At 41.8% G+C, this 23,925-nt stretch overlaps 1 protein-coding gene across 1 annotated transcript in view; it reads right to left on the reverse strand.

The window, feature by feature from the left end:
• The window catches only part of Atf6 (activating transcription factor 6), a 165,636-nt gene extending 146,960 nt beyond the window's left edge, over nucleotides 1-18,676 (reverse strand). The window contains exons 1-4 of the mRNA XM_060364651.1: nucleotides 18,231-18,676; nucleotides 6,605-6,681; nucleotides 4,743-4,830; nucleotides 1,662-1,768 (exon numbers count right to left, since the gene is read on the reverse strand). Of these exons, the coding sequence (XP_060220634.1) occupies nucleotides 1,662-1,768; nucleotides 4,743-4,830; nucleotides 6,605-6,681; nucleotides 18,231-18,282 (324 nt within the window). The 5' untranslated portion in view covers nucleotides 18,283-18,676. The remainder of the gene's footprint in view (nucleotides 1-1,661; nucleotides 1,769-4,742; nucleotides 4,831-6,604; nucleotides 6,682-18,230) is intronic.
• Between the last annotated feature and the right edge of the window lie 5,249 nt (nucleotides 18,677-23,925).

Below are 23,925 nucleotides of genomic sequence, written 5' to 3' on the forward strand. Positions count from 1 at the left end.
AGGTATTTGCAAGTTATTAATGGTTTTAAGGCATGGTCAATTTTGTAGAAGATGACTTTACTAAGGTTTAGCAGACCACCAGCTAAGAATCCCAGCAGGCCCTGTACCTCACCTGGGCAGCACAGTAGAGCTGACTCTCATAACGGGGACATAGATGAAGCCAACGAGGCAGTATGAGAATGAGAGCCAGCCCTGACTCTTGTCTACTTGGCAGTGATGTGGACAGGTAGAGATGCCCTTTTCCCATCCCTCGTCATCTATGGCAGGCAGGAGAGCTGGTCCCGGGAGTTCTTCCTGAGAGTGGAAGAACTGGCCATGTCCCTTGCCAGCAGCAACACTTGGGAGATCCGGTCCTGCAGCTCGCCTGGGCAGCAGGGTAGAGCTGGCCCTGGTAGCAGGGGATTGCCGGTGAGTTGGCCGAGTGAGAGAGCCAGCAGGCTGACCAGCTCAGGCACCTCTCAGGCCCAGATCCAAGGCCCACCCCAACATCTACCCCATGAATGAACTGCTGAAGTGCATGTGTAGGGGCCAGTTCTACAGATCCAAAACTACAGGATCTCTAAGACACAGGATAACAACAGGATATGAGAAGAGAGCAGCAGAAGCCAGAGTCCTTGTACCAGACCAACAAGTCATTGCAATAAACATTTGCAAGCAAAGAAGTGTGAACAAGAGAATACTGTGGGACACACTGTGACATACTACAGCTATTGCACAAGATTTTTTCTTTCTCTGTTGGGGGAAGGTTGCAAGGATGGAAGGCGGGTATGAAGGGTGGGGGAGTGGTTGGGATTGCGGTACATGATGTGAAGTTCACAAAGAACCAATAAAAAGTCTTTAAAAATCCTAATGCCTTTTATCCTAAGGTCAGATGATGATGGCCTGGCAAAGAAAAAATAATAATCTTAGAGGGTTGGAGTGATGATAACTCAGCAGGTAAAAATGCTTGCCGTGTAGGTCTAAGGAACTGTTTGATCCTCCAACATGGCAGAAGGAAAGAACCAACTCCTGAAGGTTCTCATCTATACACACACACACACACACACACACACACACACGAACAGAATCACTAGAATTTAGTAGTTGGCTAAATATAGAACTTGCCAGAATAAAGATGATTCAACTTACAACAGATAAAATATATGAAACCTTAATTTGATTTTTCTTCCTTTCCCATTAATTAAATGGAGTGCTTAAAGTACTTTTCTTGACCACAATGCTTTTGTCGTGGTGGAGAGGGCAGCACTCCAAAGGAGCTATCAGACTTTGGTAAGATCTCAGCTTATTTGAAAGATAATGGTGGGAGCTCCTGAACTAAACAGATCACCATCCCAGATTCTATGGCTCAGCGATTACAAATCTTACATTCTTCCAAGTCCTTAAAGAGACTCTAAGAGAGAGGAAAGTGGAGTGCAGAAAGAAAAGAAAATAAACCAATAAGCAAACACTATTAGGCATTGAGGAAGCAAGAACCAAAAGGAGTAAGCCAAACCTAGGAAGCTGATGGCCTCTCACTCCCACAAGGCCCTTGTCCAGTCTCATTTGCCTCAGAAGAATAAGGTTCCTCAAAACACTTAATGAATGTCAACTGCCACCTCCCCTCCCTCCCATTTTCCAGATAGCATTATAACCCAATTCATTACAAAAGAGAAGCCACTTACAGGAACATGCTGAGTTGAAGAACAAGAGTCTATGGACCGAGGAGATAAGACTGAACAACTTGAGGAAGCCGGAGAAAGAGGCTGGGGCTCTGCCTTAATGTCTGTAACTGAAAGACATGGAGAAAGGGTTTTACACACCAATCCATACAAATCCAGAATAAGTGAGTAAAAAAGGCAAAATGGTCTCTTAAAAAGACGGCAAAATGGTCTGTAAAAATCCAATCAGTAGCGAGGGAAGGTTACAAAAACGTATCACTTAATGAAAAGCTCAAGGTGAGAAAACAGTGTACTTCTACCCCTGTAGGAAGCTGCTGCGTCTGCACAAAGTCTGGAGAAAGAGAGGGAACTGGGTGCAGTGGCTGTTACTTCCGTTCTTGGCTGAGGAACCAGACAGGCAAAACATTCTCCGCTCTTTAAACTTCCCATGTTTTCAATATTATACCGTATACAAAAAGCCAATCACCCAGAAACATGAACAGTCAACATTCCCCCATCGGAAGCCTGTCTATGAGCCTTCACTGTGTGCATTTATTGATCTTGCTCAGCTCCTGCCTCCCAGCACAGGATATGGAAAACACAAGCTCAATATTCTCTCTAGATTTTTGGCTTCTGTTTTATTTATAGTTGTTTGGTTGTTTGTTTGTTGCTGTTGCTATTATCTGTTGTTACGGTTGCTGAATATCAAACTGCAGGCTTTGTGCATGCTAGGTAAACACTTTACCATTGAGCCACATCCCCAGCACAGTTTCCTATTTACTACTGTGTAGTTAAATCTAAGAAACTTTAAAAAAAAAAAAAAAAAAAGGCATTTTATTAGGTTCCCATAATCTATGGATCAGGAATTTGGACTGGAGAACACTCATGTAACTCATATTCTCTGAGAGAAGACAGAAATTGAGCAAAATAAAAACATAAAATGAAAGGGAATAAAAAGAGTCGAGATTAAAAGGGGACTTAAAAGGGAAAATACACTGGTTAAATATCCAGTCCCTAAAGTCCTATAATCTGAGTGCTAATTATTAATATATTTCTAAGCCAGCTTTCTTTGAGACAGTATAGATGGGGGATAGTAGAAGGAAGTATACTAGAAGATAGGAAGACATTTTTTTTCTTTCTCTTGTCATCTTTGCCCTCTCAATGACAACCTGTCCCAGATTTTTTTTTTTTTTAGCATACTCACCCCAATCTCATCGAGCTCCCTTAAAAATATTAGCACTGCCAGGCAGTGGTGGCGCACACCTTTAACCTCAGTACTCTGGAGGCAGAGGCAGACGAACATCTAAGTTCGAAGCCAGCCTACTAGCTGGCAGCCTAGACAAAAAACAAACAAACAAACAAAAAACACTTTGGGTTCAGGAAGAGGCCCTGCCTTAAATAAATAACTCAGGAAGTGATGACAGCAACAGTTATGAGCACTTGTTCTTGCAGAGGACCTGGGTTGGAATCCGAGCACCCACATGGAATCTCACAACTGTCCGTAACTCCAAGTCTAGAGAGTCTGACATCCTCTTCTGACCTCTGAAGGCACTAGGTGCTTACATGGTACACAATGTGCATGCGAACAAAATATTCATTTACAAAAATAAAAAAATTAATAAACCCAAATTTTTTTTCTAAATGAGGGTACACAATTCCTTCAGCCTCTACATACATGTGTATGTGTGTATATGTATATGTGTATGTGTGATATATGTACATACATATATATATACATACATACATACACATTACAAACACATAGAAAAAATTTAATGGAGATTAAAGCGAATAACTTTTATATCTAGTTAACAAAGAAGGTAAGCTGTATTGGTAAGAAAAATTATAAGTTATGAAAGTATAATTTTCTTTCAAAGAATAAAAGAGTCTAATTTAATCCTATAGTAGGATGGCTTATTGGTCTTAAATAACAAAACTGTAGAACAAAACCAGAGCGGCTGAGAGGCTGCATAAAATTATAGAAAATGAAATCTCTGAATGGACTCTCATGTATAATCATGTTAGCCAAGGTTAAAGGGAATTGTAAGTTTTATTTTAAAAAACCTGCATATTAGGGCTAGAGCGATGGCTCAGCAGTTAAGAGCTGACTAATCTTCTGAAAGACCCAGGTTCAATTCCCAGCACCCACAAAGTGGTTCACACCATGTATGTGTAGTTCCAGGAGACCAGACACGCTCTTCCGGTCTCCCTGGGCACCATGCACAGCAGTGCACATACATGCAGGCAAAACACTCACACACATAAATTTTATATTTTAATTTTTAAAAATTAAAAATTTGGAGAGATGGCTCAGTGGTTAAGAGCACTGTTTGCTCTTCCAAAGGACCTGGATTCAATTCCCAGCACCCACATGGCAGCTCACAACTGTCTGTCACTCCTGTTCCACTCTCACAGAGACATATATTCAAAGCACCGATGTATATAAAATAAAAATAAATAAATTATTTAAAAAATTAAAATTGAACATTAAAATCCAAAGTAAAGTGTTGTAAAACTGTGGTTAAATTCTCTGTTCAAATAACATGGATTTTATGGTGTATTGATCTGCTCTGAGTAATATACTGTGAAAGGTTAGTCATTACACCTTAGGTAACTGACACTAAAAACAAATATGATACGTATTATCCAATTTCCTGTTCTCTCTGTTGTCATAAAATTTTGATAACTTAAAAAAAGTACAGGCTGGAGAGATGGATCAGAGGCTAAGAGTACTGGCTTTTCTTCCAAAGGTCCTGAATTCAATTTCCAGCAACCACATGTGGCTTATAAACATCTATAATGAGATCTGGTGTCCTCTTCTTACCTGCAGGCACACATGTAGGCAGAATACTGAATAAATAATAAACAAATAAATCTTAAAAAAAAAAAAAGTAGCATTAGCCAAGTAGTGCCTCCCCCTCAAGAGGATACACATCAAATTCAAGGGACCTCACTATCAAGCTCCTAATTGCTGGTAACCCTAGCCTCATCCTTTTCATTTCATAAGCCCTACTGGCCACTATTTTCTGATCCACTTAATTCCAAATATTACCAAACTATAACTTGAGACAAGATAGAGCATTTATAGGTAAGGCATATCATTACCTGAGCAACAGTGGCTGTTGGAGCTCCAAATGTCTGACTCCCAAGGCATCAAATCCAAATCAAAATTAAGATGATCAAAATTATTTTCCTGTAGGTGTCAAATCAGCAAACAGTTAAAATAAAATACATACACCTTGAAATAAACCTATCAGGCACAGTTTACCACAGATAATATAACTGCTACTACGCAACCTAATAAAAAGAATTTTCTAAGCCAATTGCTTCATACTGCAAATACATCTTAGAGAACCCAGAGACACAGAAATTTTGGTTTTCTGAAGGACAATAATGGCTACAAGAAGAAACAGACTTGTTATGAAAGGAATGTTAAACTCTAGAGGGCTTCTTGTCCCCAGCTAGTTCCCAAATAATTGACATAGAGACTATGATTCATTTTATAAACTATAAAGCACCATAACTAGAAGGTACCAACCCTTTAGTTATTTTGCTATTTCCCAGTATAACAGTTCCTGCCTGGACTGCTTCTGTTCCATCAGGACAGCCCTCATGAGCCATGTGCTCATGGTCCTCACTATCTCATGGGGACTTTCTTCTCTCCAGCTTCCTCTCCTGCTGTTCCCTCTCCTCTTCATGGTCCCTTATCTAAGCCCAAGAACCTAAGCTCTGCCTACTTCTCTTCTGCCCAGTTATAGGCTCCTAGCTCATTTTATTAACCAACCAACCAAACTGGGGAGCAAGGTTTACAAAACATCACTTGTTGTACATGAGAATGTGCTTGTCTGGATAGCAACCAAATCTTGGGGGTCAGTATTTAGCATTAGAATACATAGCACTGGACCAACCCCCAGCACAGACTCAATAATTAAAAAATTAGTCATATTTATCCTTTTCTGTGGAAACAGACCATTATAGATTCAGAAAATGACAAGTTAGATGTTTTCCCTTTGTAATTAAGAAAAACAAGTTTAAACAAGTAGTTATTCCTATCATCCCTCTACAGAAGAAAGAATATAGCTATAGCAAAAAAACAATGCAGGAGTCACCAAGAAGATAAGTACTATAGGATGTTCTTTTGCCCCCTACCATTTTGTGTTTTTAAGCTTCTAAAACTTTTATGAATTCAACAAACAAACCCAAAAAACATTCTTAGGGCCACTAAGACAGTTCAGCAGGTAAAGGAATTAAAGAATGGGGCAAACTTCAGAATTCCATAAGCCAACTAGTTATACATGCAGGAATAAAAAAAAAAAAAACTAAGCCATTCTGATGACTCAAAGTATTACAATATCAGTTTTTACATAGTTCTCTAACCAATCAAAGACAAAAATAAGAATATGACTAATTTTCAAAGTTCTCAAAAAGGAAGTTGGTAAGTTCCACTTGACTAGATCCATGACTCACACATGCTTCTTAATGCCACTATTTCCCACAAGCATTGACGTATCTGCAAAAATCAAGAAATAGGACCCAGCATGGTGGTTCATGCCTATACTTTCAGCACTCAGAAGGCTGAGGGAAAAGGACTGCTAGGAACTGAAAGCCAACAGGACCAGCTTGAAACCAGTGAAGAGTACAGTGTGAAGCTATGACTCCAAAAAATAAAAATAAAATAAAAAGAAGAAAGAAAGAAAGAAAAGAAAAAGGCAGGTTGTCAAATGACTTTTACAAGGTTACTTACCCCTAAGACTAAACATATGCTAAGGAAACAAGTCTTCTCAAACCAAGACCTAAGCAATTTTTTATCTCTGTACATTTTGACCACAAAAGAGCTGCTAACATTCATGGTTAATGGTGTCACTTAGGTATCAGCCTAAACCTGCTGTCCTGAAACTCTCATGCATTAATAACAGCACAGATGAAACATCAAGTTATTCACCATTTCTCCTCCAGGAAGTACTTACATAAGTCTCGTTTGCTGCATCGAACTGCACCTCCTCAGTGTCTGTGAAATACCCAAGCTCAGCAAACAATGAAGACTCTTGAATAAAGAAGGAAAGGAAAGCTACTGTCACTCAGCAAGCTGACGGTGGGAAAAGCGCTGCAACCTGTGGCCGAGTGAATAGCTTTCCTTTGGGCACTGCTGCTGCTGCTGACAAGGTCAAGCAATGTGACCGTCAGGAGAACATGTGCCTGGCTCCCATAACACACGTGGAAGGCGGGCTGCAGCTATGGATGTCTAGAATCTCCGCACTAGGGGGGCAGAGAAAGACGAATCCCTAGAGCTTGCCAGCCAACTCTGTGAACTGCAGTCTCAGTAAGAGACTTTGTCTCAAAAACAAAAGGTGGAAGCTGGGCAAGATGGTAAAGGCATTTGCCGCACACCCCTGATGACCTGAGTTCTGCCCCCAGACACCACGTAAGGGTGGAAGGAGAACCAACTCCACACGGTTGTCCCCTGACCTCTGCACACTCACTGTGCGGCATGCCACTTACCCAACACACACAACAAAACTTAACTGAAAAAAAATAAAGTGGTCGACTGAGTATCATTAAAAAGCAAATAAAAGAATAAAAAAGAAAAAAAAAGGTGGAAGAAGATATCAAAAATACCTCTACAAGCACACACATGTATACATGCACTCACACACACAGGAGTAAGCACACACACAAATGTCCATGCAGATAATAAAAGGCTTGCCTAAATTTTCAGCAAATTGAAGTATATTCTAATTTCTAATGAGGTTTCCTTATAAACCAAGAAAAATATGGACAAGAAAAGATTCTCCCATAATCTATTTAAAAAAAAAAAATTAGAAGATGCTGACAAGGCCTAATACTGTCACACAATCTGTAAAGTTTTTCTTCCCTAACACTTTCAGAACTCCTTTTTATTTTATTTTTTACTTTTTCTAGAACTCTTTAAAGGGTTTCCCAGCTCCAGGTCCTCCACTGTACTAAAACTCCTGCAGTGATTTCCTCAATGCACATATTCATCAGCTCCACTGATCTGCCTATAGTGGTTTGAATAAAAAACGCTCCACTCCCACCCCCATAGGCTCATACATTTGAAGGCTGAGTCCCCAGATGGAACTATTTTCAAAGGATCTAAGAGGTGTGGCCTTGTTGGAGGAGATGTGTCACTGGGCTTTGAGGTTTCAAAAACCCACAGCAGACCCAGTCTCACTGTCTCTGCCTTCTGCCTGCAGATCAGACACTGCTCCAGTACGTGCCTATCACCATGCTCCCGCCATGATGGTCATGGACTAACCCTGTGAAACTGTAAGCAACTCCCCAATTAAATGCTTCCATTGCCTTGGTCAGAGTTTAGCAGAACAGTAAGACACTGGCCAATGACAGAAGCCCACTTAAAACAGAGCACAACACTAATGTGTAGATAGTAATAATGCCAGACTAGCCACAGGATTGTCAAAAAGGCTACTTTGAACTCAGCTCAGGAGCCAAAAATCACGAAGCAGATGACTGGGATGATGTGTCTCAAATACAGGCTAAAATGCCAACTTTTCTGCATTTGCTGTCTCTCATTTCTTCCCATTCCTTCTTGAACTTGCTCCAATCAAGCGCCCAACTCCGTACACAGCAGCTATTAATGTCATCACTTCACGCTACTAAATCCAATGGTAAAGTCACAGTCCTTGCCTCTCCTGACCCATCAAGAGCATCTGACAGTCTGAGCCTTTCCTATTAATGGAAACATTTTCTTCACTTAGCTTGCAAAACACCACATTCACCTAATTTTCCTCCTACCTCACTGGAGGCAGGTAGGTCCTTAATGGATCCCCAACGGTTCCCCAACTCTCTAACATGAAACTGCCTCTGGGCTCAGCATAAATTTTTCTATCAAATGTTCTCTCTTTGAAACTCACTGAATCATGGCTTTAAATAGCATCTCCGCGCCAAGCATTCCCAGATATGTATCTCCAGCTGATAATGCCAAGATGTGTGGGTAACACACTGTGCTTACATCTCTCGTGGTTGTTTAAAGGTACCTCCGCCTTGACACACTCCAAACTGAGCTCTATCAAACCATCTATCGCTTCCAGTTGTCACTTAATCACATTCAGTTCTCCAAAACCCTAGACTCACTGCTTACTCTTCCCCATGCTCTCTGTATTACACACCTCCAACTCCTGGCAGCTCTCTAGTCAATATCTACCTACCTATCTATCTACCTACCTACCTACCTACCTATCTATCACTTATCTACATCCATAACCTGCCTTCTTACCTCTCATCCCATTTTTCCTCCTCTTCCCGTCTTTACTAAGACAGCAGAGCAATGAGGCTGGTGGGGTATTATGCCCAGTCGTCTGCACCAAAGTGTCTGGTATCCAAAGAAACAGCATGGTAGGGAAGAGCAGTTTGCCTGACATGGGTGGCAATATTCCTCAGCTGCCAAAGAAATGGAGCTGGTGGGAGGGAGAAGAACAAGGCAATGGAAGAGACAGGCTGATAGTTAGGAGTCCTTAGAGTTAACAATCTGTTAACTGATGAAGCGAATGAATAAATATATCTAAAAGAACTGAAGCAAGATGCCTTACTGTCTAAGGGAGGATTCAGAAACATGGAGAGGGAAAGGCTAAACAAACAAACAAACAAACAAAACTGAAATAATTAGTAAATGAGCTAATTTTTAAATACATTCATACACAGCCAGGAACGATGGCACATGCCTATAATCCTAGCACTTGTGAGGCAGTGGTGGGAAAATCTGTGAGTTCTGGACCATCCTGTGCTATATTACTAGTTCAAGGCAAGCCTGGGCTACAGAATGACATCTGTCTCAAAATAAATATAAAGCAGAGAGAAAGAGATCATTAAAGTCATTTGTGTGTGTGTGTGTGTGTGTATACACAAAGACATGCATTCATTTCCTGGTTTTATCTGCTGAGAGGTTTGTGCACAGCAACACCCCCGTAGAATGAAAACAATGTGCTCAGATAGTGGGTATTAAATATCATCCTCCACTAAGAGAAAATCACTCTGGGCTCTTTGGAGAAATGGCTGGTTCAGAGCAGAAAATGTACAAGATAAGCCTGGGAAATCTTGTTTAAAAAGAAAAAAATCTCAGCAAAAGACAAGAACACATCAGAAGAGCCATGGTCATGAGCAGCATGTGCAAGGCCCTGAGTTCAATCCCAACTACTTCATGTACACACAAACAAAAAGAACATGACTGTGTCAAAAGACCAAAGGTACTACCATGAATGAACTCCCACTGATCAAATCTCAGAAAATCTAAATATTAAAACAGAGTAAATGTTTACAACTCATTCAGATTTCAGTGAATTCACACGGAAGAAGGAAGGAAGGAGAGGAGGGAAAGAGGGCTCTTTCTAATGATGTAAACACTGACACAAAATAGTAAATGTAAGGCAGGATAGAGACAGATAATTTGCATGTGTCAACCACTAGAGAAGTAGTTGATTTAGGCTGGCACACTTAGTGGGGATGACAGGGATGTGGGGATGTTAATAACAACACAACATTAGTGTCCTGTCACATTATCTCCCCAAAACATAAATAAAAATACAGAAGGTAAACCAACATTACAGTGGAGGAACCTGACAGATGGCAACTTAACTACAATGGTGTGACTAAGCCTTAGATCGCCAACACCGTGTGACTCAGAGAATCAAGCACTCAAAGAGAATCAGGCCTCTGGAACACCTGCCACTGCACAGCTTGAGTCTGGTCACAAGGCCCCAGTGCACAGATCCAGATTACAAATAATTTCTAGCATAAAGACTGCCAAGGACATGAGAGGCAGGAGAAAAAGTAAAGCACTATCCCAGAATGAAGAGCATCAGTGAGACAAGAGGCATAAGAAAGCGTTTACGGGAAGACTTCCAGACTACAAAGGAAAAGCCACTGAGACAGACAACAAAAATTAAGCCATCCCTGTAAGGTGAACAGCAGTGTTGTATCAATGTTTATTTTCTGAATGGAAGAAACACACTGTGGTAATACGGGAAAACTTACAGCAGGATGTTGCTTGTTATTTTCGGGTGGTGGGTGGTGTATCTGTAGTATTTAAGGGTGAAGGATGGGGAGAAGAAAAAAGAAAGAAACGGGAGCAACTGTGACACGAGTTAAAATTGCAGAGAAGCATGCAAATGTTCTTTACGGTAACCTTACAACTACAGGTTTGAAGCTACTTCAGAGTTTAAAATTGTGTGTCTAGCTGGACAGAACGGCACCGGCCTCTAGTCTCAGCTACTTGTGAAGCTAGTGACCTCACTGAATAACTTGAGTCCACCAGTTCAAGACCCGCCTGAGCAACACAAATCTTGACTCAAAACCATGCCTGTGTGTGTGTGCACACCCATCCACTGCTGTCAGTTAGCTGTGGGATCCCCTGCAGAAGCTCCAAATAGTCTCCTGGCTTCTGCCATAGCCCTCAGGTGGGCTCTGTTCAATAGCAGAGGGAGAAAACCGATGCCACAAAGCTGTCCTCTTACCTTACACATGTGTTACATATACACACAATCATAAGTAACTAACTAAATTTATTTATTTTAAATTAAGATCAACTGGAGCTACAGAGAAGGCTTAACAGTTAAGGGCACTGGCTGCTCTTCCAAAAGATCTGGGTTCAAGTCCCAGCCCCAACATGTTGAGTAACAACTCTCTGCAATTCCAGTTCCCGGGGACCTCTGACACCCCCTTCTGACCTCCCCAGGTACTAGATGTGCACATGGTTGCACAGACATACATGGGCAAAACACCCATACATAGAAGATAGAAATCATCTCAAAACTGTTACTTAAAGTAAGCTTAAAGTCACCCTCAGCTACGCCGTGAACTGGAAACCAGACTAGGCTACCTCTCAAAAAAATGAAAACGAATAAAAGACAGCCAGACATGGTGGCACATGGGCATAAGCCCGGCACTCAGGAGGCAGACACGGGAAAATCCAAAGTTTGAAGCCAACACGGTTACATAACAAGATCGTGTTAAGCCTATTGATGGGTTAAAGACTAGCTCTATCAGTACAGTGGGGCGGGCACAAATCCTTTAATGCCAGCCCCTGAGAGGCAGAGGCCAGAAGATGAGTTCAAGGTCATACTCCATCCTCTGTTATAAAGCAAGCTGGAAACTAGCCTAAGCTGTAAGATTCTGTCAGAACAAAACTTTTAAAAGGGGATCCTGGAAACAACTGTGGTCAACAATATATAAAGACAGTGCCAATAATTGTTTATAACAGAACTGAAAACTCCCTGTCACCTAGTGACACCAGGGCTGTCATAGTATCTTGCGATGCTGCACGCTCAGCTTTCTGTGGTAGTGATGCGTAAACAACTATCAAAAAGCTCATAAAGTATATAAATTATATACTTGATAATGACAAACGACGACTATGTTACTAGCTTAGAATTTGCTACAGTACACGTCTCATCCTTACTTTAATACTGTGTTCCCTCTACTTAAAGTTTTACAGCAAAATGGTGAGCCACGTTACACTGGCCGACATATCAGACATCTTCCATCTACTGTGTCTCAATTGCATCGTTTTTCTCTTGTATTGTATTTAATCTCAGACTGTTTTGTTCATTGTGGCCATAGGAACCACAGGCTCTACCACCTATGTGTGTATCATAAATGGACCAAGTGTGTAGTAGACCTTACAATCTGGGTTTTGTAAGCACATGCCACACTGTGATGGTCACACAGCAATCACACGTCTCAAAAGGTGACCACAGTTAATGCAAGGTAAGAAGGAACTCTGTGGCCTGGCTTAGAGCTTTAAATAGTGTCATGCATTCATTTTTTAAAAAATATCCCTTGTTCTTAAGAAATGCCTGGGAGAATATTTCAGGTTTCATTCTACATGTTTGTGTTTCAGGCGGTGAAAGGCGGAGGCACAGGTGGTAATGAGACGCAGTAAGTGGGGCAGGATTTGAACAGTTGGTGCAAAAGGGAAATACAGGTTCTCAGTGTACTGATTTTTCAACTTCTGTGGTTTAAAAAAAAATGAAATTAGATAAATAGAAGGACTATTTCAGAAGAACTTAGGAGAAACTAACAGCAGAGTTTCAGTCTACAATATTAAAATCTACCGCCTATTCCTATGTCCTTCCCACCGATTTCACACCACCAAGATTCAGACTTTCCCTCAATAATGCCTGCTATGATTTTTAGCTTTCTTTTCCACCTCACCTCCCTCTACCTTGACCACTTATTTGTTTACTTCTTAAAAGGACCTCCTCCACAGTGATCTTGCTCTTTCTTTTTTTAACTCTATCTCAACCTGATCAGAGTCTTATTATTTTCATAAGATGAAAAACTGGGCCGGGTGGTGCTGCCACACACATGTGATTCCAGCACTAGTGAGGCAGGGGCAGTGGATCTCTGTAAGTTTCAGGCCTGCCTGGTCTACCAAAGGAGATCCAGGACAGCAAACGCTACACAGAGAAACCCTGTCTCAAAAAAAGGGGGAAGGGGAGCTAAAAGAAAAATTGGGGTCACCATTGAACACAGACTTTTAAGAAATTTCTCTAAAAAAATAAAAAGAAATGTCTCTACTTACAAAAAAAAAAACTGGAGAAGGGGAAGAGGAGAAATGTGGTGGCAGCACGAGGGGAAGTGACATCTAGGGAGAGTTTAGCATTTCCCCCACCTCCCCCAAATAGGAGAAGTTAACTACATGCTTGTTTTCTAACTAAGATGGGAGAAACACTATAGGAAACAGAAGGGAAAAGAGCTTGAGCAACATTTTCAGTAAAGCATGAGGGAGCTGAAGCACACCCAGAAAACATCGGGGGTTTCTATCTAGTAACAAGAGGCCATCTTCAGCATCCACATGGAGGAAGGCAAGCATGCTGGTGAGTGAGATGAGGCAAGAGAGACTAGGAGTTCTGATCCAGAGCATGAAAGAGCAGGTGTTAAGAGGCTGGAGGGAGACGCTTTGGGGAACCATCAGTGAGGGAGTAACAAGACCAGAGAAGAGACTGGCCAAGCCGACTGAAATAGTCAAGAATCCTAAGAGCAGAATGTTGGAGAACACAACAGTAAGCTAGTAGCTCTCTTTTCCAAGAAGTAAACGGAAGTGAGTGAAGCAGCAGTCGGTGCAAAAGAGAGAGGTAGGAGATTGTTGACTGTGATGAGATAAGAGTTACACCTAGATGTTTGTTGTGGAGGAAAGGAGCATGTTCTGGAAATGACAGAGAAAGACAAGGAAAACAAGCCCATGCTATATTCTGAGGTGCTGCATGCAGAGAACTTTCACCAGGACTTCAGGAAAAGCTGTGTCATCGGGGGAAGTGGCACGCTTGGTTAGTACAAGAAAAGGGAGAGAAGCTTCAAAGAAGACACTAAAGACATGAGAAAAACCGCAGTGGCAGGAAGCTTCTCATCTTGACACACATCTAAGTGGCTTAAAAAAAAAAGAAAGAAAAGAAAAAACTGGCTTTTGCACAAATCAAACGAGAGGGAGAGGGGAGGAAGGAAGAGGGAAGGTAAAGATTGCTAACTAGCCATGGAAATGTGTAACATTAGACAGCTGCAGATTAGGGGCTGGAGAGACGGCTCAGTGATTAAGAGCACTGACCGCTCTTCCACGGGTCCTGAGCTCAATTTGCAGCACCCATATGGCAGCTCACAACTGTCTGTAACTCCAAGATCTGACACCCATAGACATGCACGCAGGCAAACACCAATGCACATAACAAATTTTTAAAAATAAAATAAAACTGCAAATTAAAACAAGGCACTACCACACACCTGTTAAAATAGCTAAACTCCAAAGTACTGGCAACAGCAAATGCCAGCAAACAGAAATATCCACTCATTGCTGGTGGAGATATAAAATACACATGCATGGCTATTTCTTATAAACCAAACACACTCTTCAATCCAGTATCAGCCCAAATGATATGAAAACTTAAATAAACGCAAAACCCTGCACACAGATGTTCAGAACAACTTCGTGCATAACTGCCAAAAACTGGAAGCAATCAAGACATCAACATGTAAACAGACATACAAACTATGTGCTTTAACTGGATTATGGCCTCCCAGAACTCAGATTTCAGCCCTACTCCCTAATATGTCTGTATCCAGCACAGAGTCTTGAGGAGATTACTAAAGTGAAATGATGCTTTCCGAAGAGGATAACTCTCGTTCCTCAAAACCATGTAAGGACACAGCCAGAAGGCAGTCATCTATAAGCAAAGAAGAGGGCTAGCATCAAAACCTAAGCATGCTAGCATCCTCCACATCATGTAGAATACTGCAACAGCAGATCTCTGTCATTATATCTTTATCAAAACCCTTCTATTCAGCACTATTCAGTGCTAGAAAGAAATAAGCCATTGAGCCACAAAAAGACACAGGAACTTCAAATGCTTACTACAGAGAATGTTTAGGAGAGACACTCTCACACTACTCTGTATAACACTGTAATGATGGACCCATGGCGTTATACTTGTCAAAACCCCTAATTAAGGTTCGTCCTTTACTTAACACTAATGTAGCATGCCAGGCATGTGGCTCATGCCTTTAATTCCAGTATTTGGGCAGCTGAGATGAGAGCATTAAGACTTCAAGGCAAGCCTGGATTATGTTCCAGATCAAGATGGACGGCATAAGGAAACCCTATCTCAAAAAAGAAAAAAAGAAAAGAAACTGATCAGCACTAGTTTATCCTTCTTAACAAATGTACCACACTAATTGTTTTAGTTTGCCTTCCACTGCTGTGATGAAACACCATGACCAAAATTGGGGAGGAAAGGGTTTGTTTGGCTTGCATGTCGTAATCACTGTCTACTTGAGTTGGGGCAGGAACTCAAGGCAGGAACCTAGAAGCAGGAACTGAAGCAGAAGCCAGGGCGGAATGCTGCTCCTCTCGGCTTGTTCAGCCTGCTTTCTTAAATATCCCGGGGCCCACCTGCCCAGGGTTGGCACAACCCACAGCAGGCTGAGCCACCCCACATTAATCATTAATCAAAGAAAGAAAAAAAAAAACACACAGACTTGCCAACATGACAGTGATGGAGGAATTTTCTTAATAGAAGTTCCCTCTCCCAGATGATTCTAGCTTGTCAAAAAACAAAAAACAAAGCAGAAAACTAACCAGCATTGTAATGTAAGATGCTACCACTAGAGGAAACAGAGGAAGTATATGGAATTACACGTTCTAAAATCTAAAGCTGTACTTTAAAAAGGATTAAGTAACACACTAAATACAATTGAAAAGCCAGAGGCAGAGACTTATGAAAGCCGTAAGGCACCCTGCCCTACACAGCAAGGCCTGTCTCAAAAGACCTAACAACAGTAACAACAAAGGGAGCCAGATATGGTGCTGTGTGCCTATAATCCCGGAAGTCTAAGGCAGGAAGTTTGAGGCCAGCCCGGGCTACACAGCAAAACAATGTCTTTAAAATGTCCCAAGCAAAAAATAAGTAAAAGATTCGTCTATATGAAATCCAAATCTCAGTCTCCATAAGGCTTTTATGGGAACACGGCCATTCTGACTCATCTACATGGTCTACGGCTGCTTTCTCACTATGGCAGAGCAGCTGCAACAGAGACCACATGACAGTGATGCCTAAAATATCGCTATCTGGCCCTTTTAAAAATACATCTGTAGATGTCAGCTGTAAATTTCATTGATCACATTTAGAAAATAAAGAGACAGATAAATAAACATAAGCAAGTTCCATCATCCCCTGAGCTGAGATAATAACTTCCTTCAGATTGTTCAAGTTGTTAATCAGAAGAAATACCAATTATAAAATCCAATTTCTAAAATTTAACAGGACAGCTGTTAAAATTACTTTTAAAATATCAAATACATTAGGAAAATAATCAAACATCTGAAACAGCAGCTCCCAAAGAATCCATTACTTTATTGGGAAACCATAGTAGATTAGAGTTTTAAACTCTAATCCATGCAAAATCTGTCCTACCTACTGAACACCTCAGGGGTGAAAGTATTCAGTCAAGAGATGATTGTTAACAGTCTGAAGAGAGAACCCTAAAACACAACGGGAAAAGGACAAAACCAAGAGAGACGGGGCAGGATACCTGAGAAAGGAGTCAGTCAGCTGACTACAAAGAGCTGAATGTTTTGTTGAAGAATCAAGACTAGCAGTTAGGAAAATGAAGCTGAGGATTGGGATACAAGACAAAATAACACTCTCAGTGAGTGCCTCATGGCTATGGCTTAAGAAATGCCACGAGAACGGAATGGTCAAACAGTTGAGAAAATAAATCATAACTGCCCAACATACTAAAGTGGACCTGTTAAGAACAGAAGAATTAGAAAGAATCCAACCTTTAAAAAATATTAGGAAAGTGTTACAAAGTAGAAAAGCCAGAGGCACAGACTTCAAAGTTAGATTACCCTGCTTCTGATCCTACCTTTACCACTCACAGCTCTAAGACTCACAGCTCTAAGCACAAATTCTATCAGCCTTGGTTTTCAGCATCTACAGGACGGCATGACCTCATTGAGCTGTTGTGAACATAAATAATGCATGTAGTGCGCTTAGCAGAATACCTGACAAAAATAAAGTCCTAAGCAAGGGACTTCTGGGTTACCGTAACGAAAGCATTTAGCTGGGAGAATGCACTGGAGTATGGACATCTAAAGTTTTTGTGGTTTGTTTTCCAGAAAGCTGTCAAAGACCTACCCAAGGATTAAAATAAATCTCCCACAGAGTGTAATTGTAGAATACATCTGCCACTGGAAAATTAAACTAGGATGTACAATACTAGAGTCCACTCATGTTATGGTAGAACGTTGGTCCAAGGAAGAAAAATGCCCCCAAAACTATAAGGCTGAAGAACAATGTAGTCTCACTACAGGATCCACTGAGGTATCTACCTCAGTGAATTCCAAATTTATACTGGATCCCGTTAACAAATTCCATCTTGTACTCAAGAGAGGAATATCAGCTTTCTCTAAGGATTTAGAGGACATAGCTTGTCCACTGTCTTTCTCTCCCTTCTGGACACCAAAACCAAACAAGATAGACCTAAGAGATTCCAGAGCCGTGTTTGGACAGCAGTCAGGATTACATCAGTTTGCAGGTGTGTTCAATCCAGTCATCAGGAACACAAGGTCAGGTGCTTGGGGGCTTCTCCTCTTTGTCAAGTTGGATATATGCCTTAAACCAGTAGTGAAAGCTGAGAGGTAAGGATCTTCTTCTATGTGTATTTCAACCATGTTTTCTCACACACAGCACGTGCAGGACACGGGCACACGATCACGCACACACTCCGCTCCCCACCCACAGCCCACAGTCTGAGAAAATAGCTCGGAGCCTTTGGGGCAGCCACAGTCATCCCGCTGAGTTCTAGCCCCTGGAGATCACCTGGTATTTCCACCAGGCACACACGCTGAAAAAAACTACAGCAATTTCGACTAGAACGTCATCTCACTATCGCTGCGGCCGGGACAGAAGCCCAACGGTTCTGCCAGTCTCTTCCCCGAGCCGCAACCCGTGACCCCGCTCCCCTGGCAAGGTTCGTCCACACCTGTCACCTCCACCGGGCGGAAATCGGGAGGAAAACCCCCGCAGACGCGGCCGGACCTCGCTCGGGTGCGTTCACAGAGCCACTCACCCCAGTCTTCATCTGGCCCACGAGGAAGAACAGGACTAAAAGGCGACTCCATGGTGCCGGCCACACCAGCCGGCTTCCCCGAAAGAGGTATCTCCACCCCTCGCAACTCGGAACGATGAGTAACCCGAACGGCGGCGGCCGGCGGACGAAATTTGCTGAGCGCTGGCGGACGGCGGCCGAGCGGAGGCAAACTAGCTCACCGCACGCCGGTCTCAAAAGCTAAGGAGACGTCAGCAGAAGAGCCGAGTAGACCTGTGAGTAAATAGTTCCCTCTGGGGATTTCAGGGCTTTCGGCCCCCGCTGTGGGTTTTTTGTTGTTGCTCCTGTTTATTTTACGTTGGGCGGAGAGCACGCAGATTTAACTGCTTCATTCAGTCAAACATCTGCTGATGATGTTAAGACTGAAAAGTCTCCTCCACGTGGTGGCTTGTCCTTTGATGGTCCTTAATACGACAGTGTAGCCGCCTCAGAACAACATTAAAAACCGGCAGTAAACCTGAGTTGGCCTTTATGAATGCTTTTCTGTCTCTGTAAAAGAAATGTCCACGAACACAGTAAGTAAAGACAAACGCACAGAATTTTCCACAGCTGTAGAAGTGCGTGTGTGCCGGGGTAAACGGGGGTAAGCGTTCTCTCAAATCAGGCTTGCAGAAAGCCCACCTTCCAACAGATCCAACAAAGAAAATAAACAAGATAAACACACCACGCCCACACCTGGCCTCCTAAAGGAGATTTTCCAAAACTCGCAGCAGGTTCTCAATCTTTTATTGCTAGGATTCGAGACTCTAAATATTTTTAGAAGAAAAGCACACGCATCACAAATTCCAACTGAAAAAAAAAATGTAAACGGAGTTTGAAACAACAGTTTCTAGAACGTACTTCGTATTGTTTCTTTTTCGGTTTTACTCAACTTCGGTGGACAGGGACTTTGTTCAAGACGATAGGGTGAAAGAACGTGGATCCCTCTAGGACCGAGCGGGTTTTTTCCCATGGTTACAAACACAACAGAAACGTTTCCCAGAATCCTCCGAGCTCCTCGTGGCTGATGTTACTACTGATTGCGGAATGCAGAAAAGCTGGGAGCGAAGCGTGGGCGGAATGCTTGAGGTCCGGCTGGGAGCGCACCCGCATGCGCACGTGCAGTGGGTGCGCTCTTGAGCGCACACACACACAACACACGCACGCACAAACACGATTATAAAGTTCCCGTGGGACAAATGTCCTTTCTTGGGATGGTGCATTCTTATTCACGGTGAAATTGTGACGCCTCAAATTCAAACATTAACATACAAACCAAAATAAAATCGAGTTTTCTCTATCCACCAAACACTGTGGTCCTTAAGAAAGTCATGATTAAGCTTCAATTTTTCTGTTTTTAATTTTTAGAAAATGTAATGTTTTATCAAGTCCTTTTATTCCAAAACGTTTGGGTAATTATGTTACAAACGTTTGGGTACATATCATCAAGTGTAAACAAATGTTAACATTTTTCACGTAAGTCTAAATTTTTCTCACAGATAAAAAATTTTCAATTACAAGAAATTGAGTTACAGGAAAGTTGAATGTCTCCCTACTATCCTACTACACCCAACTTAATTTCCCTCTGTCCAAACAGACCATCCCTACTATGAGTTTTACAGAAATCTTTTAGTCCACTTTAATTTACTTTTACAAAGGTTTAAATACGTTTGTAAATACATATGTTGAGTGTTGGGGGCTTTTAAAAATCCACATAAATGTATAACACTGTAATTGTAAGACCTGGGGTCTCACAGCTCAGGAGTTCAATCGCACCCTTCCCAGAAACTCCCCCAGACCAAGACTCATTGCAAAAGCAAGAGGTTTATTAACCATTGTACAACGGGGTCACCCCTGCCGGTCAGCAAAGAGTGGCACCAGGAGACAAAGGCCTTTAGGTTTTTAAAAGAAAAATTGCGGGAAATTTGAAGTTGCAGTTTTGGCAATTTAGGATTGGATGAGGAAGTTATAAAGTAAGATAATTGGTTAGTCTTAGGTGTTTAAGCTTGGCCAGTCCTGCCAAGTGTGGATGCAGCTGCAATTTAAGGTGGGGGTGGTTAGCTCATCCTTGAAGATTAGGGGCTACAGACTTTTGGCTGGAGGTCAAAAGCTACTCAGAAGAAGTCTAGGTTCGTTGCTAAGAAACGCTATCTCAAGGACAAGGGTCTGGTCCTTCTTTTGCTGAGTGAAGGTCATTGCTTGCTTGCCCTTTTTTTATATCTGTCCTGACAGATAGGGTCACATTCCTTCAATCTCTGGAAAGGTACTAAGAGGCTTTAGCTTAACCTGGACCTAAAACTCAAAACTATAGGCTTTAGAAGACATAGAGGTTACAAAGTTAGTCTAACCCTTTTATAATATTTTCCAAATCACTGTCACCAGGCATTACTTCTTGAGGCTCTGGCCGTTTTAACTGCTGCATTTCCTTGAATACAAATAATTGTTAACCTAAAATTGTAGAGGAATTTTCATCCAGTATACCTTTAATCCCTCTGGTTGGAATACAGACACGCCCTAAGTACTCGCCTTTATTCCCAAACAATGTAGGTAAGGTTGGTTTGTAGAAGGAAGCAGACAAATCAGAGAAAGGAGTGTCAGAATGAGTCAGAGATGGGATATGCCCAACAGACTGGAAAGAGAGTCCACTTAACAGCAGTGCAGGGAGAAATCAGTTGAGTCATTCAGTTGAGAGGCAGTGCAGTGGAGTTGTAGCAGTTCAGCTCCTGCGGTTCAGAGGCAGTTTTGCTGGGACAGTTGTAGAGACACAGGTTACAGAGAGAGAACAAGCTAGACATAGGTGAAGACAGAATGAGCCAGAGAATGGGAAGGAGCCCAAGATGAGGTGAAGCACAGCAATTCAGCCAGAAGGCTAGAGAAGCCAGTTTGAATCAGTCAGCTTGGAGAGGAGATTTTTGAACCAGAACAGCTGAGTTGAACCAACCAGCCAGAGTTCAAAAAGAACTAGAAAGGGTGAGCTTATTCAGCAGTCTCAGGCTGAAAACATTCTAGGCCTACATAAGATTGTATGGAGGCTATAGGTTAGCAGGCAGAGGCAGTAAGCCTCCAATATGACATTAGGAGTAAAAGTTACTTTTACATAAGATGGACACTTGGGTCTTTGAAATTGTTTACTAGTACATGAAATATATTCCCTGTTAGCATATCTTTCACATTTTGCTGGTTCCCTTGCAAAATTAGCAGTTCACATCCTCACCAACATATTCACCAACACTAGATATGATCAGACTTTTACAATTTGTGTCACTATGGTGTAGCTGTAGTTTACATTTCTCTGGCCGTTCAGGGATGCTGTATTCCTTCACGTTCACGAAACTACACTGTTCTGTGAACTGCACACTCTCTTTCAAAGTGTCCTATTTGGCTCCCTTTCTCTTAGCGATGTGTGATTTTTAGATAGACTACTTTAGTCACTGTAGTGTTGTATATGTTGTAAACATTTGTCTTTATGGGGGTTTTGTCTCTAACTGTTGAATGGAGTGAGTTTGTCAGTCTTTTGTTAGGTCTCTGCCACTTGCAGCATTAAGAAATTCTTGCCTGTCCTGAAGTCATTAAGGCTTTCCTCTTCATAGTTTATAGTTTGGGTTTTCATTCTTTCTCTGTTGTTTGGTGTCTTGGATATATAGTAACACTATTGACTTTTGTAACACACTCATGTGTCCAAAACTCTTGCTGAATTACATTATTGTGATATTTTGTCTATGTGCTTCTTGGGACTTCCCACTTAGAAAAACTTACATTGTGCAAACAGTAACACTTTAACATTTATTTTAACAAATATAAGAGAAAAGTGAATCCCCAGGCTTCAATTTTTGCCACTCCTGTTCCATCTATCCTCCTTCTCAATACCTTCATTTTAACTTGCAGTAAACCTCAGGCATATTAGTTCATCTATGAATGTTGCTAAACATCTCTAAACAAAGCCTATAATTATGAAAATACCATATATACCTAGCAGAGTCAGTAATTCCTCAGTACAATCTAATATCTATCTGTTCCACATTCATATTTTCATTCTTAAAAATGCCTATCTAGGAACCAAAGAGATGGCCCAGCAAGAAGAGCACTTGCTGCTCTGGCAGAAAACCTAGGTTCAGTTTCCAGCACCCACATGCCAGCTTACAATCCTCTGGAACTCCAGCTCCAGGGGATCCTGTACACACGTGTACATAAACTCAAAAAAAGTGTACACATGAACACGTAAAACCTAAAAATAAGGTAAAATGCCCATGTAGAGTTGGCTTGTGAAAATGAAGTTCCAGATAAGATCAACACTGTATTTAGTTCACATGGCAACTCCTTTTCTCTTCCCTTGGTACTGGTACTGTATGCTGAAGAAACTTAAGTTTTGTGCTGTAAAACAGAACTGCCGACTTTGTGACTCTGTGGACTGTATCTTCATAGTGAAGTTTAATTTGTTCCTAAAGCTGTCTGCCAGTTTTACATAGAGGATAGGTTTATTTTACTTTTGCCAGAATACTTCATAATTCTAAATTCAAACCTGGCCTCCAAGGTTGCTATGAAAGTATGTCCATTAAAAGAACAAAACCATTTGTTGGTCATAGGTGTGTAAGCTGGAGATGTTTGCAGGCCTCAGGTTGTACTCTAGAAGTAACCTACCAATGAATGCTGGTTTTAAAAAAACTGACCAGTAGCCAGGCACAGTGGCACACACCTTTAATCCCAGCACTCAGGGAGGAAGAGGCAGGAGTATCAATGTGAGTTCTTGACCAGCCTGGTCTACAAAGAAAGTCCGGGACAGCCAAGGCTACTCAGAGAAACCCTGTCTTTAAAGCAAGCAAGAAAACCTGACTAGTGAAATTACACTTAGTTATATTGTATCTCATCAGTACTATTAGGTTCTATAATCAGATCAGGATGGCAGTGTGATACCTTTAAGATACATATTACCCTGACCAGTGAAACCAAACACTGGGATATTTTAAAAATTAAAGTTAAGATTTTGATTAGAATCAGTCTTGATTCTAAGTTGGATTCAACCACATCCGTGCCCACATAGGTAGTTCTTCTTAAACTCAGGTCAAAAAAGAGAAACAAAGACAGGAAAGTTGGAGGGGCATTGAGGGTGGGAAGGGAATAAGAGGGCATTGTATGATCAGAATGCACTATGTACATGAATGAAATTGTCAAAGAACATTTTTAAATGACTACAGAGGCCCAGAGGTTGGCTTTTGTTATGGGGCACTTAGTCCTGGATCAGCTACCAGCTAGCTGCCCACACCAGCCTCACCAAGCCTAATATGATGACCAGAAGAACCAAAATCTTGGCTGGTTCCTGGTAGCACCAACCTGACCCAGCAAGGTAAGCAGGCACACTCGAGGCCATGCTGTCCAACGGCCCGGAAGCAGTGTGCATGTACCTTGTTCTGTTCTTCTGTTGCTTTACTTGAGATTCTGGTAGCCAGGCTGGCCTCTACCCCAACTCCCTATAAAGCTCAGCATGACCTTTATTTAGCTCCTGATCCTCTTGCCTCCTCCTCCAGGGCAGCGGAATTGCAGGCATGCACCACCACACTGGCTGAACTTTACATAAATAGGCTTCCCAGCCATCCGTCATTGGCAAGTACAATTAGCTTTCAGAAAGCTATTGTCCCTTCCAGCTGGAATGTAGGTAGCCAGAAAAGGCACTTGTCTGCTC

Source organism: Meriones unguiculatus, chromosome 11 (genome assembly GCF_030254825.1).
Source record: "Meriones unguiculatus strain TT.TT164.6M chromosome 11, Bangor_MerUng_6.1, whole genome shotgun sequence".
NCBI classification, from domain to species: Eukaryota; Metazoa; Chordata; class Mammalia; order Rodentia; family Muridae; genus Meriones; species Meriones unguiculatus.